General features: G+C 41.5%; 1 protein-coding gene across 1 annotated transcript in view; it reads right to left on the reverse strand.

The window, feature by feature from the left end:
- LOC136423029 (glypican-6-like) overlaps positions 1-18425 on the reverse strand; it is a 36878-nt gene extending 18453 nt beyond the window's left edge. Inside the window, exons 1-3 of the mRNA XM_066411021.1 lie at positions 17952-18425; positions 6198-6359; positions 1342-1733 (exon numbers count right to left, since the gene is read on the reverse strand). Of these exons, the coding sequence (XP_066267118.1) occupies positions 1342-1733; positions 6198-6359; positions 17952-18120 (723 nt within the window). The 5' untranslated portion in view covers positions 18121-18425. The remainder of the gene's footprint in view (positions 1-1341; positions 1734-6197; positions 6360-17951) is intronic.
- Between the last annotated feature and the right edge of the window lie 191 nt (positions 18426-18616).

The raw sequence follows: 18616 nt of genomic DNA on the forward strand, positions 1-18616 counted from the left end.
AAGGGGTCAGCGCAATCGCCATCACGGAAAATTTGCCATCAAATTTCCTTCTACTTGATGTAAACCACTTTGGAGGGTTGTGTCTGTGTTCAATTGCCTTCCTCCCAACCCCTAGTGGGACCAGCAGACTGGATAAGGATTAATTTTGCATGAGGGGGAATTGCCCAGACTTCTGACTAGCGAACACCGAGATTGAACGATGGTGAAAATCAGCCCAACCCATCAGACAGACACACCCTCTTTCTCATTAAACATCTGTTGTACATTCCACTGCGCCCAAATTCCGTATCCAATCTCCGAGAACTCAGCATCCAATCTACCCGGTCGTGCCGAAGTAAAAACGTCTAATTTTCCGACCACAAGCTGTTAACGTTTTCCACGGTCGCCGTAATTTGCGATTCTTACTTCACCAGGTTTAACAATGTAGCGTTTGCTGCACCAGTGCATTAATCATTCAGAGCTATAAATTCACATGCCATCAGGTCTATGGGGAAATCGGCCAATTTTATCACCTGTGCAAAATATTCATAACTATAACATCCCCAAATATTACCTTAATTCTAATGTCAGAACAACTCAAGCAAAACTAAAAGGTGCAATTTTTATAATTTCTCCAAATGTTTCAGCATGTGAATTTCTAATAAATCCACCATATAATTTCTTAGCATTACTGCTTTAGTGTCTTCTTTTTATGACAATTTGATTTTTCAAATATTATGCTGAATATTACAGCCTCGCATGTAACAGTAGTTAACCAATCGTAAATGTCTAATTTCTAGCCGCAATGATTTTGACGGAATGGATTCTGCGGGGGGATATTGCGCGTAGGAACGGGATTAGGCCCTGTCAGTCTAGCGGAAAAGTTATGCATGAATTTCTACCCGGAAAAGACACTTGAAGGTCAAAGCAAAGAAGTCAACAATTGTTTCTTTCAATTGCTTACATTTTTAAAAACATCAAAAAGTGCAGTGTTTGTTTGAATAGCATAACATTTAGTCACGACACTGAGTGATATAATAAAAAACAATGCTTGAACTGTGGACAATACTTTTAGTTCTAGCAGTGTCAAGTTTCATCACAACTTCTCTCTCCCACATTTTCATTCCACATACCTCAATTTAACCTTCTCCCTACTGCCTAATCCTAGAATCCATACAACTTTGGTACTAAAAGGTTATCACAGCAAGAAGAAGGTTAAAACTCATAGTAATTTCATAGACCTCCAAAGCCAACTTTTATTCTTTGTCTTGCCAACTTGCCAAGCTTGAAATCATAGAATAACCCTAGCGTGAGAAGAAGTCTTCTAGACAGAAAACAGAAAACAAAGAACGCTGTGGTTACCTGCGACACCTTGGTGACCACGTCCCTTCCGACTTGCAATCCCTGCACAAACGTCCTGGCCGCGATAAACGCCCTCTTGACCTGTATGGACAGCTTCCGCGGCACGTCTCCGAACGGCTTGAGCTCTTCCATGTTTAGACTGACGCACTCCAAATACTGCTCGTCAAACGTGTACTGGGGATTGAGAAGTTGGAACATCTTTTGCAAGAGCTTGGCGAAGAAGTCGTCCAAGACCTCCAGGAGGTCTAGGTTCGCCCCGCTGTAGTACGCCTTCAGCTCGGCGAACAAGTCTGTAAATACTTCGGAGTTCTGCTCGTAGAGCACTCCGTACGTGCGTACAAACATTTGGTGTAAGCTTGCTTCTGCATTGTCCAGCAATTCCTGGAAAAATGCTGGAAAACAAGAGGAAAACTTTGTGTAAGTTTTGGGGTCATACTTAACACCATTCCAACATACCAGGAAGTGCAATGCATTATCAAGATAAAGGTATCTAAGGTCTTTGCTCATATATGGAAAATTTCCCTTTCCTATAAAAGATTATCTACATATCACAGGTATATCTATAGTCTATAGTTCATAAACCAGGAGCAATCTGTGGGCAAATCTAAAATTTCAGAAAAAAATTTAGCAATACCTGTGGGCCTTTACTTGAAACCAATCATCTTGAAAATATCAAATATAAATGTACCGTATCTTACATTTGATGAATAGCACAAACGTGGTTGTATTCAATAAAAGGCAGCGTTATCTCTCTGTGGTGCATTGGACACGATGCAGTCATACTTTTCAATTTTCGCTAAAGGTTACATTAAGGATAGAACAGCCCTCCAGGCACTTGTTTCAAGTATTGAATTGTCAGCAAGTGCGGAGACAAATGTGCCCTAGCGTCCCCTAATATAAATCAAAGGGAGTTACAAGACAGCTTTTTATTACCGCCTCTCCCAAAGGGAGAGAGATTGGATGTCCCTCTACCAAAATGTCATCTGTGTTTATGGGATTTCTGTAATGTTTCGGGTACGTCGGTGAAATGTGGAGCAGCGGGTGGTTATTGCGTACGTGAAGCCCGTGCAGCGAGGGTAAAACGTCGCGCGTATCTGTTCTCCACAGGTGAGAGATGCTAATCTCCCCGAAGCTACCTCATGCGGGAAGTGTAAAGGCAGAGCCAAACATGGAAATCCGCACGGCGCGCCCACCCACTGAGCATACAATACACAGAAGTCATTCCTCTCTACACTTCATTCATTATTCAACTACACGCCAAGGTAGCGTAGAAGAAATTACACCCATCCGAAATGAAGAACAGGCTCGTTAAGTGTTGTGTAGACATCCTTGACCGAGATTTCACAGATAGTTTCTTGGTGTGTATTTTGAATTCGTCACATGCTCAGGCAAATTTTTCAGCTTGGAAATATCAACAGATCTTAACTGACTTGCTGTGGACAAAATAAAGGGGAATTCCGACATGGAATACAACGAATTTGCAAATAGAGTTCCTTGTTTTAATGTTATTTTCCAATCCAATTTTGTTGGTATCAGAAAACAATACAATTTGGAGCCTCGGATTCTAGACTCATCTACATTGTACTATGGTGAGCAATAAAGTAATAAATCATTCATAACATTACATCACCGCGCGCTAACAACATTACCGCATCTAATACCCTTTATTACCTCCACATCGTAATAAGTCTGGGGACTAACATGTTACAGGTAAAGAGCAACAGACAAAATTCCTCGGGGAGAATTCCTAAATGTCATTTGTTGGGCAATAGATTTAGGGAGGGAGCCGTGAATGTCTGGTGTTCTGAATGAATTAGCAGCTTGGGGAAAATCAGGTGATGACCGGATCAACAAGGCGTAACAAAGTTGCGTGTGACGCTGTCACCAGGTAATCTGGGTTACGTCCGTGATGTCACTATAAAGACCCTTCAAGAATTTTTCCCAATGTTTACCCACCAACCACCCAACCGCGGGAAGAATTCCCTGCCCTCCGCCCTAGGAATATTTATTCCGTGCTGACAGGTGTGATGTGTTGTGTTAGGATGTTTATTTCTCAAAGACTGGCAGTTCGGAAGGACGGTTATGAGATCCCCTGTGCGTCTTCAGCCTTGGAAATCCGGCTGGATCGGGCGGCGTGCTCCACTCAGGCGAAATCCTAGCCGTAACCGGACCCTGCGTATAAACAGGGGGCTGAATTCCTTCCTCTCCATTACCCCCGTCCAGAAAGAGGTCCCCTGAACTGCGTCTTTACCAAACAATGGGCACTAGAAACATCCTTTGATACACCCTGCTTCTGAGGCACCGATGCTAACCCTTTTACACAAAGGCGGGAACTATCGCTTACCCACAGGACAAGTTGGCGGAACACGGCCCCTCAAAAAAACAGGTCACACTTTGCCAAGTCCTAATGGACTTTGGGGGCAAAATTTCTAAACTCCCGGGAACAAGGGACCACTTATCTTTTGTACGCCATTTAAGAATGGAACAAACACTTGACACGAATGCTGACGTCATCTTTTTTTTGGTAAACTCACACGGTATAACTTACACACCGTGGTATAACATTAGCTACAATTAAAGCTATTTTTACTTCATGAAACACAAAAGGTATTTTCATGTTGTGATTGTGACAGAAAAAACTAACCATCCAGAAGAATCAAAATTTACACAACATTTCACATGACCTTTCACAAACATCGTTGCAATAACTAAATTCAAACCTTCCACCATATTTTCTTAAAAGGGTGTCTAACAATTTCTTTTATCTGCCGAAAAACATGCAAATCCCACCAGGCACAGTGGAGGAAAAAAAAGCACACAAAAGACCTGAGAGGCACCGATCATTACCGAAAGAATCTTGAGCACCGTTCATTTGCGATGAGGTGCATTTCCGCACAGTTGCCTTGGCTCCCTTTTATAACAACCAAGGGGATCGCTAAAGGGATCACAGAAGTGGAAGTAATGCCACATTCCCACCATTCCTCCTCCTAATGTCGCTCTTCCAAGCTTGGAAAACCTCCACATTTTTCACATTTCCTAGGAGCAGTAGCACTTTACGTTCAAGGGAACAAAATCCACCTGCTTTTGGCTTTGATGACTTCCTTTTTTTCCTCCCTCAGACAGACTGGCAACTATTCCTTATTCTCTTGATCTTATCTGAAGCTTCCAACGGAAATACTGTATAGCATATCATCTTTGCTTTCAAGCTTTAACATAATGCACTCATCTTCCATATCTACAAACCGAATACATCAAACTCTTCCCCTATCGATTTTATTGTCTCTTTCTACACAAAATCGTTTTTTTTTTCAAGAATAACTATCCCTGCCCCAAAGGGAAACGAGCTACCGGGAATACTTTCAATGGATCAAGGGAAACATTAGAGTGGTAAATCGTCATATTGGGAAACACTAACAAAGACAGTTGGGGCGAGCCAAGGATTTCTTTTATGATCAAAAACTACCATTCGTATGGCGGGAATACTGCATAATGATTTCACAACGTCCTTGGGCGGAAAATGGATCGTAATAAACCGTAGCTACCTGGGAAACTATAAAACAAAGCCTGGCCAAAAGGAAATATACCAAAGGAAAGCAGTCGCTAAATCTTTCACGACCTCAATTAGGGGTTTAATCTTTTGTCTTCAGCTTGCACAGTGCTGAAGAATTTGGTGCAGATTAGTTCTGATTATCAGCTAGTTATCTGCAATTCAGACTGAACATATAATTGGATCAATTTGGCAAACTTGCAGACTGTCCACTTCAATCAAGCAAAACATTGCTTGTGAGATCCAATTTTCACAACAGCGTCTTGCTTTGACATGACCTGGTGTCTTTCTGAAGAAAAGGTTACCCAATTTTCTCTTTAATGATATGTCAACTCAGCATTGGTATGTATGGAGGGATGCCACGCATTTCTTTACATCCCTGAGCATCAATGGAGAGATATTTCCATAAGATAATCAGTATACATGTACCATCTGCTACAAGGGGTGAAATTTACTACATAATTACATAGATCGAGTCTTGTTCACAGTGTGTATGATTAAGAATACAAAGTAATGTCTTCTTTTAATGGACTGCCTATTGTGCATTACTTCAGACCAAGGTGTGAGTCTTCTCAACCCACCCGCTGTCTTAGCAATGTCTTGAGAAATGAGTGGGCTTGTTTTTTTTCTCGGTATATCTTCAAGTAATGAAACAGAAGATAATATATGGAGATCATTGGCACCTAGGTGTCAGCATTTTTTGTACAAGGCTGAAATAACATGTCAAATCAACCAATCCCTTTCTCCTTTGCAAAGGTGGTAGCTTTCCGATTGCCAATGGTACACTTCACACAGCTAAGTAAATTAAGCTGTTTCCAAATGAGACATTTTTTGGCAGGGATAGACTAACACGGTGTGAAAATAAAAAGGAAAAGCCCACTTAAAAAGTTGTCCATGTTTCATGTCACTCTGCAGTTCAGTGGCAGACATACCTAGCAGACTTATGCGAAATGTCAAGCCTGGTATGTGCCTTATTCATTAGCCCTCTAGGATCGGACACACAGTATACAACTTTGCCCCTATATGCCCTAACAGTCTATTCTCTGGATAACTCTTTATTTTCTATAAAGAAATACAATTCTCTATGCTGTGTGTCCTTTTGTTTGGGATGTAGCTTCACACACAATGAAGAGATAGGCATCTATAAGACAGTACCCATCCCTGAGGAGAGTATTAATGAGTTGTCCCCAATTATCACATACTTTCTTATCACTCCCCCATCAAAACTAGGCAACAATTTTCCCAGACCTACTGTTGAACAGCCCATGTGTTACATCTGTGTGCGTTGTGTCTGTCCTGTGCGACTTACCATCAAATTTTTCTGTTCTTGATATAAAAGTGCTTCTGAGAAACGTGGTCTTTTCTGAGACTAGCTTTTCAAAGTCCACATGGCTCTGCAAGGCAAGCTTTTCTTCCATCTCCTGTGTACAACACGTCTGCCCCTGAGGACATATATTTCTCAGCTGATCCCCTGCAAGAAGAGAAAAGAAGAAAGGAATAAATTACATTATTCACAGTCATGCATGGAAAATTACCAAGCTATTCAATCACCATGCCCCTGTTGGTCGCTGGGACCACACACACAATCACTATGAATGCCATGCACTCTACATTGAAAATAGACTAATGCTCTCCTTTGGGGTAGTGCTAGTAAGGAAAAAAGTAGGTAGTTGCCACTGTTGCTATCCCGAGAGATTTGTCTTTTTTGTTACTCTTTGCAGTGTGTTCTCATGAAAGATTAATTCAGCGCCTGAAAAAAGCAGGGAGTAGCATTGGGCCTGGTAGGTGAACTATTGTCATACAGTGCCTCCCGCTACGCTGTATTTTGGGGGACCAAGGGGAGCGAATAATAGGAGAAAACGGTTAACACAATAGCAGAGGCAGCAGTGCTCAGATTACTCACTACATCATTACTTCTTTGCTTCAGACTGTCCCTTAGGTGTGTTATACAAAACTTTTATATCTGACAGATGATCATTCAAGTCACATGATTTTGCACACCATAAAATCTAATGCTATCAATAATAAATTCAGGGTAGTTAAACTGACAGAATATAAAATCAGACTTTGTACAGATTCTGCAGTAAGCACTGGAAAAAGTTTTATCATTCATGATGTCAATAGTTACGTTGAACAAACACCTAACTCTGTGAAATTGAAAACCATTGTCTTGTTTACAAATTATTTGAACTTGCCACCCTCCCCATATCCAAATCAATTGTTACAGAATTACTGTTGTCCTACAGTCAAACCTGCCTAGGCGACCACCTTTTCAACGCGACCACCTGGCCATGGCGACCGCTTTTTCTCGGTCCCGAAAATTTTCCCCATAGGCACAAGCATTAAGCTGCCTGCCCAAGGCGACCACCCGTCCAACGCGACCGCGACCGCCACGAATTGGGACCGCACAGAGCACAATCCCTGCCCATGGCGGCCGCCTAATTTTCAAGCGTGTGGTGACATCAGATCATTTTGCTGTCGGATTTCACGGAAATGTTTTCAAGACTTTAAAGGACAAAAATAAGATCAAAAATATATGGGATAGCAATGTTATACCATCGATTCCTCCATGAAGTGTTTTAATAAAACGTTCCCCCTATAAACATTGTAAAGACAAATGTTTGTGATGTTGTTGTGCCTATCGTAATCTTATAGTTGAACGTGAACTCAGTTCCGTTTAAACTCAACTTTCAAAACGAATACGTAGTGCATGGCGTCAAAAAGTCAGATTTCACAGAAATTACTATCTATTTCTTGTATTTTCAACAAAAATGTGTCTGTATCTTGCTAAATTCCGCCGAAAAATGACTTCGCGGCGGGCAAAACATCAGGCGAGAAATGTTGTTCATTGGTCCCGACGCCATCTTGGATTTCGGGCGGCCCGGATTTGGCGTACCGCTGACCTTTGTAAAACACGATGATTTTGTGTATGAACATTTACGAATACTCTAGTTATTGGTGAAAATCAAAATTCTTATTTTCTTTTTATTTCCATGAATCTCACAAACCTTTATTGGACGCTGTGCGTTCTGCTGCACTGACTTACCCTTCGATGCGGTGGCACAGAGCTTCGCGGCGCGGCGCGACGAAATCACACCGTTAACGCATTCCGTTTTCATCTTTAGTTGTCAGATCGAAAATTTTTTGACCCTTTCATCCAGCGGTCGGCGACCCAAAAAAGGCTGGGACCAGCAGGCGTTTTCTAGGGATCTGTCTTAGGCCTTAAAACTTCGATGATGTGCGTGTGTGTGTGTACTATTCAATGTAACGTGTGAATGCGGGAGGTCGCTGCGAGATCATCGAGGCAACCATCGTTTTGTAGTCAAAATTATGACGAAAATTTGTACACGATGTAGCGGTATACAATTATTACATCGATAACGGAAAATGTAATTTTTGTAGGATCTTTCTGTCAATGAGAATTGAACCTGGTGAGGGTCATGCTGTCTAAATTCACATAATTTTTTCATCATTTACGTACTGTATTTGAAAACCTCGACCTGGAAACATGTGAGTGGAATCCTCTTCATGGCGACCACCTGTCCATCGCGACCGTTTTTGCTCGGTCCGCCGGGTGGTCGCCTTGGGCAGGTTTGACTGTATTTGAGAAAATTCTCAAGACTTTTTCCACCAAACGCAAAGGACCTAAAAAATGTAACACTGTTTTACAAATGTGCGAAAAAATAATGAACGACAACAAAATGCGGGATAGCTGATCTCGTTTCTAACCCAGGAAGTCTGTACTAATTAATAATTTGACGTTAGCAGTTTGGCACAGAGGCATTTTTCACACCCTTTTGATTTAAGAACAGGGTGATCTTTTTCCCACCAATCTTATTCAGTGAAATTCTCCAATGTGGCTTCTTTAAACCTCTTATGTAAATGTTTTCACAACAGAAATCCCAGAAAAGTGGGGAGTGTATTTCACACATCCTAACAAAGCTGGAAACACCTAAGGATTTAATTATATAAGCACCTTATCCTAAACTTCACACGCAATTAACTAAGTATGTGGCATTGAACATTTTAGACCTTCAAACTACTTTATCTACAAATGTATTTCAATAACACTTCTAGCAAGATCGGTTTTTAGTTCCCTATCAACTAGGTGAAAATAGAAATGCATGTGGAGAAAGAAAATGACCACCATGACTGTAGCAAACTCCCAAATGTTACACCAACTTTTCTTCACATAACCTTTCCACCCCTACTATCCCTCATGGTATGACCCTAATACTGCCCTTTGGCATGGTCCTGACCCATGACATCAGCATTGATAATGAATTTCAACCAGAGCTGGTATCAGTTGCCATAGCAACAGATGATGTTACCATAGCAACAGATGAGGCAGCCCTTACCCTTGTGTCCCTGACCCTGTCATCCCCTAGTGGCTGATGGGACAGCAGTACTACTCCCCCTCCCCCCTGGAGAGGCAAATGTTTCAGATGGCTGGAAGGTTTCCAAAAATAAACCACTTTTGAGGGACTTCCGAATTCTAGTTGAGCCATGACCACCACAGTGTATTTTCCCACTTCTCATGGAGATCCACATTAAACGTAAACAATTTCCTCTCCAGGACTCCACATCAAAGAGTTATGCTAAATCTATAAAAAGGATTCTGCATACGTTATTTCCAAGAACTAGACTGGAAATGGCAAATACTTTTTCCAGTTGAAAAGTACTCAACAATGGCCTTCACTCTCTTGCAGGTTTAATAAATTACAAAGCAAAACTACTGAAAAGTAAATAACCTCACTTGAGTATGCTATTTGTTGGTTAATAAGTAAAACATGCTACCCACTGTTTTATTTGGAAAGTTATAACTTTTACACAAATCCTAAAACTAAAAGGAATGTCTTCACCAGGACCTTCTTGAATACTTGTAAGTAAAGAATTTGGATAATCTCAGTTCTCAGTCTTCTCCAAACAACTCTCTTTCTGTTAGTATGGAATGTTTTCCTTGGGTACAGGAAACCCACTTCCCAACCCTTAACAACAACATGTTCATTGTTTACAAGGCTATTTTTTAACATACACTATATGATGTCATCCATTCAGTTGCCATGTCAGAGGACTTTTTCTTATCTTTTTCTTTGTCGGTTGGACACAAGATGAAGTAAGGCATAATTTTGCCATTTTTGTTTTTATCAATTAAGGCAAAAAATGTTTGAGTTGTGTAGTTCTTCTTAAGTATAACAGACGATTATATAACCCCTATAATATGAATACCTGGCCGTTTTGTGCCAGGGTGGGCAGGGTAGAAGAAATGTGGTAATTTCATCTGAATAAATCTTTCAATGAGGGCAGTTATCATTCTGGCCAAATCATACAGCTTTTCGTCTTTCCTGAGTAGCTTACGGTATCACGATGCAACCGATATTCCCAAACATTCGCTGTTGTAAATCTCGGGCTCCCTCTCCGTCCCTCTCGGACATAAGCCCAAAATCCCCAAATGAGGGTAATGGTGGATCAGTGACATCACGACAAAAGTAAACACGGTTGTTCGCTGATTGCGATTGATCCGACATGTCACCAAATGCACAGGTGTGGAAGAATTCGTGTCAATCTTGCGTCTGTCTACATGACTTACTCTAAGACACACCTCTGTGCCTCCTTTGTGGTCTATTCTTCCCTCCTTTAAGGAAAGGCATGTCCCTAATCCCTACAAAATAAGTCTGGTTCCCGACATCCATTTTTCCATATTATCTCCCCTATTATTTTTCCGCGCAGACATGATGATACATAATTCATATAATCCCACCAGATACGTTGTATGGTTCATATCACCAGCCTCTGACATCAAAGCTAGACATGCTTTTAATCATGTCAGGCTGGATAACCGACACACCTTTTTAAAATTTCACTATCTGGACAGGATGTCCTTTTCACATTGGTATGATTGACGCGAAAGGTTGCCCAAGTTCACCTGGTGCTCAATAATCAGGTACAGCTGCGGCCGTCTGGAATGTGCTCTGTCCTCAAGAGCAGGAAGACGCCCACAGAGACTGATAAGGTTTTTTAGATACCCAGATAAAAGAGTCCAAATCCTGATTTTTGGTGGTCCTACATAGTTTGATGTGTGGGTAATGCTGTCTACACAAACTGAAACCGTAGAAACGATTCTGTTGTTATAGATTTCAGCAGTAACTTCCACGTTTACAGGAGAAATTGATATTTGAGACCATTGATTTATTCTCAACCAAGTGTTTGAACACGCAACCAGCAGTCCAATGAAGAAGCGTTTTCTCAACCAAACACGACTGATAATAACCATCTCCTTTCTGTTTATACCTTTTGTACTTTTCAACCCAAAAAGACAAAGACTTTGACAAATTGCATATATGAATATAGGAAACAGGGGAACACAGTGGGGATCCAGTTTGCAGTCTGGTTGTCTGGACCTATCAGATATGATGACTAATGACTGAAGACTTTTCTGAACAGCCCTGTGACACATCCATGCCTGGGTTATATCCTACTGGTGACACATCCAATCTGCCATGTGTAGCTTTTTAGTTCTACCTCCTCCCTTCTGTTCTATGACCTTCCTTTATCCTTCATTCCTTGATTCCTCCTTGCGAGAATTCTCTTCTCTGGAGGAGGACGTAATCTTCCTAGCTCTCTCCTAAGCGATCGTAACGTCCTTTCTTTCTTTCTACACCTTTTCCACTAAAGCTTTGCTAAGCCTTCTCCGTGACTGGCCAGGGGGTAAGGTTTAACAGGACAGCCTGCCATATATGGTAGTCACCAAATAAACAAGAGGGCCCAGCGCTGGAGGTCAGGGCTATCCTGTGGCGTCAAAATGGCAGGCAAAACAAGGGTTCACATAACGGAGCGGCTGCAGTTGCACCCTGGCCGGTGGCCTCTCCACATCTGAGCGACTACTCCTGGACTACTCCTGAACTTCTGCGTGCCAAATCGTTTCTGCACAGCAGGGGGAGGGGGGCGCAAGGGTGAGAGCAACTACTGTGGAAAAAATGGACTTGAGACGTAGTTGTCAGTGGAGATATGGATGCGTTGAGATTCTGAGAACATTCTTGACACAACAGGCAGAGTTCAAGCGAACAAAAACATGCACTGTACAATTCTAATAGTCAATCTAGCCACTCCCTAAAATGTATTATGGTCCAACCCCAAATTTGTCATCTACAGAATCAGTATAGAACAAAGGGCTGCCATCACAACCAAATTTGAGTGTGGGAACCCAGTTAACCAATCTACTTTTGTGTCTACCATTCAGCATATCCTCTATCGTAGTCACAATCTTAAGCCAACAACAGTCTGTATACAACTGTCATCATACCTAGTGATATTAGAAGTCAACATTTCTAATGAAAACAAAGCCAGGAAGCAGCACAGCGCCATTGTTTATGCCAGTTGGGTCGAAGTCCTGGTGTGTGCATAACAGGACGGCACATTAAACTTTGTACCCGCCTTCAATCAGTGCCAGTAAGTATTGTTTCCTTTCTGTGAGAGAGCGCAAACAATGTATTTTGGTATCTGGGAAGTGACAATTCATGGGAAGTCAAGATAGGCCAAGATTTTGTAACAGATTAGAAGAAAAAGATAAGGAACGGGTTTTGTTCGCGTTAAGAATGTTCGCGTACGCGTGGAAAATTTTCGCGTGGAAAATTTGAAATTGAGAATTTATTTATAGGTTCAAAATATCAAAGTAATTTTATCATCAAAATTTTTCTCCCTTGGGAATAGACTTGAGTCCCTTGGGAATCAACTTGTTTTTTTGTTTTTCTTAAATTTCAAAATTCCTTTGAAATTTTTTGGGTGTGAAACCTTAGACTTGTAAACCTTCAATTCTCTTCTGATCAACTAATAAGCATATTTTGACGAGCAAATGATCAAAATTACAGGCAAACTTTTCCCCTCGATGGGTGTGGGCAGGGTGTGGGCAGGGTGTGGTGTGGTTTGGTGTGTGCTATTCCCAAGGGACTCAAGTCTATTCCCAAGGGAGAAAAATTTTGATGATAAAATTACTTTGATATTTTGAACCTATAAATAAATTCTCCATTTCAAATTTTTCACGCGAAAATTTTCCACGCGAACGCGAAAATTCTTCACGCGAACAAAACCCCAACCCAAAAAGATAGCTGTTTCTTAAAACATCCCAATTGCTTACTGATGTATCAAGCAGACTCAAAACTTTTGCCTGAAATTTTGAAATCGAAATCCATGCACACACAATTTTGGGCAAAAACAGAAATTTTGGATATCGTTTGTGGTGATATTCAAAAGGTACAGAGTTGTGGGGAGGGGAGCAAATTTGTATGGAAGTAAAATCGTTAGTCTTGGAAGATACCTAAGAAGTGTGGGAATCTTTTATGTGTGGGAATTGTCCTATATCTTAAGCCTCTACCCTTAAGGGCTACAATTAACCCTGTTTTGCCTAAAAAGACAATAATAGTAAAAAGATTCCTTGAATCTTATCAAGAGTAGGATCTACTTCCTTGGACTCAAATCACCAGTCCTCTGTTGTGAGCTCTGTCCAGCGATTTGGGGTAAGCCCGTTCTTCCTGAAATATCCTTTATGAAGTGACAATACCAAATAACGATGTACAGCGGCGAACTGCTGAGGGCTAAAACGACGCCGTTTGTCGCCGGTGGCGGTCCTTTGTCGCCAAAGCGGACGTGCATTATCGCCATTGTTCCGACGACACCTATAGCCGGAGGGCGCGCATTACCTACAGCGGAGATTATCTGCACAGAATGGTCCACCTAACATTCTTTACATTGCAAACATACGAATGTTTAAATCCCATATCCAAAATTCTCCCCTTAGCTGGCCTGGTGTATCTTTAGTGTGGGCAGTACAATTATAACTCCCCCCCACATACCACCCCTAGTTATGACGATAGAAAAAGCCTGACCTCTTCCTGTCCTGCTGTACTGTCAGTTTACATTATTTCTTTATAATTGATCTTACTATCATCAAAGCAATCAGTACACTTATAACGATGCAAGCAAATTGCCACCTCCGTCAATTTCGGAGCTTACATAAGTTACATAACTTCTTGTTAACATTACACGCAACATGAATCCGAAGTAGCATCTGCTTGGAACATAACCTTCTATTTTTAATTCCAGAGCGGTCACAGACACTTCAGAATATAATTTCTTTGTTTATACAATCTCACACGACCGCAGCAAAACGTGCCACCCTGAAAGAGCTTCAGATAAAACCACAACTACACACACGTATCTACAAGTAGCCAGCCTTATCTTTTTACAATTCTGACTTGGTAATGTACTATCGATGGGCACCCACACACTCATTACAGTGAAGTCGGTTCTACTTGATTAGAAACATGGCAAATGTTACCATCTGGTCAAAGCTTTTGGCAAAGCTTCAAATTTGAGTGCAGATGTCAAGGACTTGAGGCTGGGCTGCCAGCATAGCTTACCCTCACCATTTGAAGCTCAATTTGGTAAGAGCCCAACTTGGGATGTGGTCCAATTTCCAAAGGCACTAGAATTTACATTGATAAAACACACCTGTGTTTTACTGTGAGTCAGTCTTTCTTGGAAAAACCTTTATCAGATGTTTGTATGCACTAAAAACATCACCGCTTTATGCTATACACCCACACAACTTAACCCTTTTTGGTGGAAGAGTTCTACCAGACTTTCTGAAAGACTGTGTCAGATAAATGCTTTCTGTTTCCAAGCCAAATACTTGCTGGAGTGACAACTGCTCCTTCCAAGAATACAAATTCCACAAATGAGAAATAAGAAAATTTGCCCAAAGGAAAGGGACATTTTCAATAATTAACCCTTAGAACACTGAAGTTTCGCTTGGCTACAATTTCACGATTGGTTTACAGGATTAGGCAGCAGGGAGAAGGTTAAAAAAGGGGGTGACAGGATATCCTGTTGAATCACAGATCTTTAATTACTCATGATTTGCATGATAAACATCTCTCCAAGGGCTAAGTTATCATTTTAGATATGTAAACACACTTGAGTAGAACCAACAAGTTTTTATCTCTTACAACAAAACAAGTGAACTCAGATAAAACATTGCAACTATCGACTAACCTATGTGTTTTCTTTAGCACTGATTGTCCAAATCCTGACTCAACTAAAACTGTTATTTTTTTCTCTCAGCCCAATTTGTTTTTCAATCAGGACCAATTATGTTATGTATTTCCATGGCTTCCTACCTTCCTTTAAACATACTTAAACATTGTTTTTCTTTCATTAGGTTGAGGTCTACACCACTCAGACTGACTATGTTTATTCAAAGGAAACACAACTGACTGGGCCAACCAACAATAATTAGAGTCACATTCTTAGACCCTGACAAATACAGCTGCCTGCTTCAATCTGTTTCAAGTGGCATTTCTCCAACGTAGGTTTCTCAAGACTGCCCTTAGATAAGCCCTGATCGAATCTTTCCACTACACTTTATTTGGCAAGAAGTTTTTCACACACACTAATGAGGTGGGTGCTGACTTTTCACACCAAGTAGTTGTTAGGACAGTCCTTGCACAGTCTTGGCCCGCTAGCCTAGGCGCCAGTCTTCGACCTATGACCGACAATCTTACTTCCTGCTCAAGAACACACTGACACCGCGGATTACAGAAATCCTTAGCTCCTTGCACCTTTATCGTTAATCCAATTTCAGATGGGCCACCTTGAAATGTGATTATTCTGAAGAGCACCAGTAAACCAGTCGTCGCTCTTCTTGTAATTCCTTGTGGGTTTTTCCCTACTTCCTGAAATTGATACAATCACAGCCACCGCTGTGTTATTAAAACAACACAGAATACCTCACTTCCTACTTGCCTTTATCCAGAACTGTCTTGAATCAGACAAAGATACATTACTTGAAGCAAAACCAGCGCAAGATATCCAGAAACATTGTCCTTTTTTCATGACATATAATCATAAGTTACCCAAATAATGAAATACTGTATCATATTTCTGGGTACATTACCTTTGTATCTATGCAATTAGAATGGTATGTACAAAAATACCCCCACCATACCAAATGAAATAGGGATACACAGCCAAAAGAGCACATATGGTATTGGCTGCCCAGTTCCTAAAAGTGATAAATATCTACCATGAATGACTATAGACAGTTGACCAAAAGGTTATCCAAATTGCCACAATGCATAATTAAAGCTTACAGTACTAAACTGCTCAGTAAATCAGCTTTATTGTTAGCCTAATGGCCGGCTGGCGCACACACATACTTTGTATATAGATTTTTTGCAACAATCACAAATTATCCACCACTTTTAACAATTAGTCACCAAAGCAAAAAACATAGCCACTTGACCAGAAAACAGGCAAACATGATGCTTTAGAGAATAGAATGTATATTTTTTTTCTCTGTAATTCAGACATCAAGTGCAATTTCGGCCGTGCTTTACAGAAGGGCCATTACGACCCAAAGATATGATCGACCCCAAATGGTAGGATTTCCCTCAAAACCGAGATAACAAGCGGAGAGATAGGTCGTATCACCATGTCGTATTGGTGGGATAGGGCAAATGCCTGATAATGAAAATAGAAAAGACCGGGATTTATCAGGCAACTCATGAATTATGGAATGATTTCAGGCACAAATCACTTCCTGTCACCTTCTACATTACAGGGACTTAAACAATAAGCCCTTGAAAAGCACTACCAAATTTTCACCCTGTAAAAATGATAGTCATAGACTCATACCAGAATTGTGTTTATCATTTTGAGAGTAATTTGGGTTAATACGGAACTGTGACTTTCATTCACCGAGATTCTATATCAAAATTTTCTGACATTATTCATGAAAAAATCATTGGTGAGATAATGGTGAATGAATAAATTATCAATGCCACCAGACCATGTTGCTTTGGAATAACATTGAAGAGGATGACTCAAAATCAACCGCAGGAATAGAAACTAATCTTTTGGTGTTTCTCTAGTTTGTATAGGAAAACCCTAAGTGACGCATTGGTACTGGCATTAATAGGGTTTAATGATGAGGATATTTGCCCGTTTTATTTAGTCACAGGACTCTACATGATTTGGGTTGCTCCCTGGGGTAATTCGCTCATTTTTTCTTCATCACTTGTAGATGGAGAATTCGCCGACCGCCATGTGCTAGTGTTTCCCAGAAAACCGTTAGTCAATCTACAAGCAAAGTTGTTTGTGCTTTTCTTTTGCAACAACGTCCTGGGTTTGCAAAAATCCGAGGAAAAACAACTATTTGCACTTCAGGCACTGCGTTTGCTAGATTAGGATTTTATAACATACCCTGAATCGTTAATATATATTTTTTGTGCTGCTAAGGGAAAATCTGAACCAGTAAAGCGATTTTTCATGGTGGTCCTCATTTAAAATTCCTCTTTAGTTCACGGTGTGAGTAGGCATTGTGGTGTCTGAGTTCCCCACTATAAACACTTACAGCTGCTCCTAACTTTGTACACAGGACCAGCAAACACAACCGCGCCCCCAGCAGTTTGATTCCCAACTTTCAGGGTGGATTTTTGGAGCTACAAAGGTTTAAATCTGGCCAACATTTTTCTGTACATACCAGTGTATATCCCGAGCCCGACCAAAAATACACCGCCGATTGTTGAAGTGTTAATCATGGGGCGGACAATAGCCGGTTGACCGGGGGGCAAGCTGCATGTTGCACGTCGCCCGCCCGGTCGCTCGCCCTCCCCCACCGTCCAAACAAAGCTATCTGGTAGCTAGCCAAGGCCTTTATCTGAACAATCTGACAAGATATCCCCCTCCTGTTCCTCCCAAATGTCTGTTTTTTCAGGCTCTATCCCTACGGACGCTTGAGAACCTTGGGCAACAGTGCGAGCGAGTTGAATCGATTCATCGCAGGTTCGTCGCTCGGCTTACGGCAGACAAGGCGCCCATTTTGCTCCATTTTACCCGTTCCCACGGCCCTTATCCCCCCTAAAACTAGTGCACATTAATCCTGAGAACCTGTAAAGCTAGCCTGTACACTCAGAAGGACGTATTAGTGTACTAAAATTGAGTAATTTAATTTGTTCTTAGGTCTCGAAGTGTAGAAGGGGAGGGGTAAAGTCTGGATACCACTTACCGGGTACTGCCCTCTCCGTCACCGAGTTCAAGTTGGAAGTTTTCGTGATATACAACGTGAGGGCGTCCTTACACTCCGTGGACGGTCTCAGGTCGGCCAGACACGTACACAGGAAGGCAAAAAGAGCCCCGAAAGGCAGCAAAGTCCTCTGCCACGCTGCCATGATCATTCCACAGGAAACTTGATCTCACACAGCCAGCACACAACGCCTGTGGAAAGACGATCCCCCTCGCTGCCCGACTTTCCCAGGCCCTTTGTCCAGCCCCGTACACCCGGTCCGAACGATCCCTTCTCGCACGCTAAAACCTCCCTGCGACCGTCACGGCAGATCCACGCGTTTGGTCGTCACTTGATCGTCCACATTGGCGGCCAACTTTCTGTAGGAAGCACGCAAGGGCCTTGGCTCTTTTCCGTAGTGTTTCAACCTCAGTTGTGAAAATTTATGAGGTCCAGTGGCGCTCCCCGAGTCCGAGTGGTAAATACATTATTCATGCCCCGAGCATGCGTCTTAGCTGTTCTATCTACCACCAGCCACTACCATGAACATAAATATAACAGTAGATTCTTGATGTTCAAACATATAAAAAAAATTGAATATCCATTTTTCTGATCGTTATATATTGATTTCTGATTTTATAAAAATCTATACAGCTTTAATCAATATG

Source organism: Branchiostoma lanceolatum, chromosome 17 (assembly GCF_035083965.1).
Source record: "Branchiostoma lanceolatum isolate klBraLanc5 chromosome 17, klBraLanc5.hap2, whole genome shotgun sequence".
Classification (NCBI taxonomy): domain Eukaryota; kingdom Metazoa; phylum Chordata; class Leptocardii; order Amphioxiformes; family Branchiostomatidae; genus Branchiostoma; species Branchiostoma lanceolatum.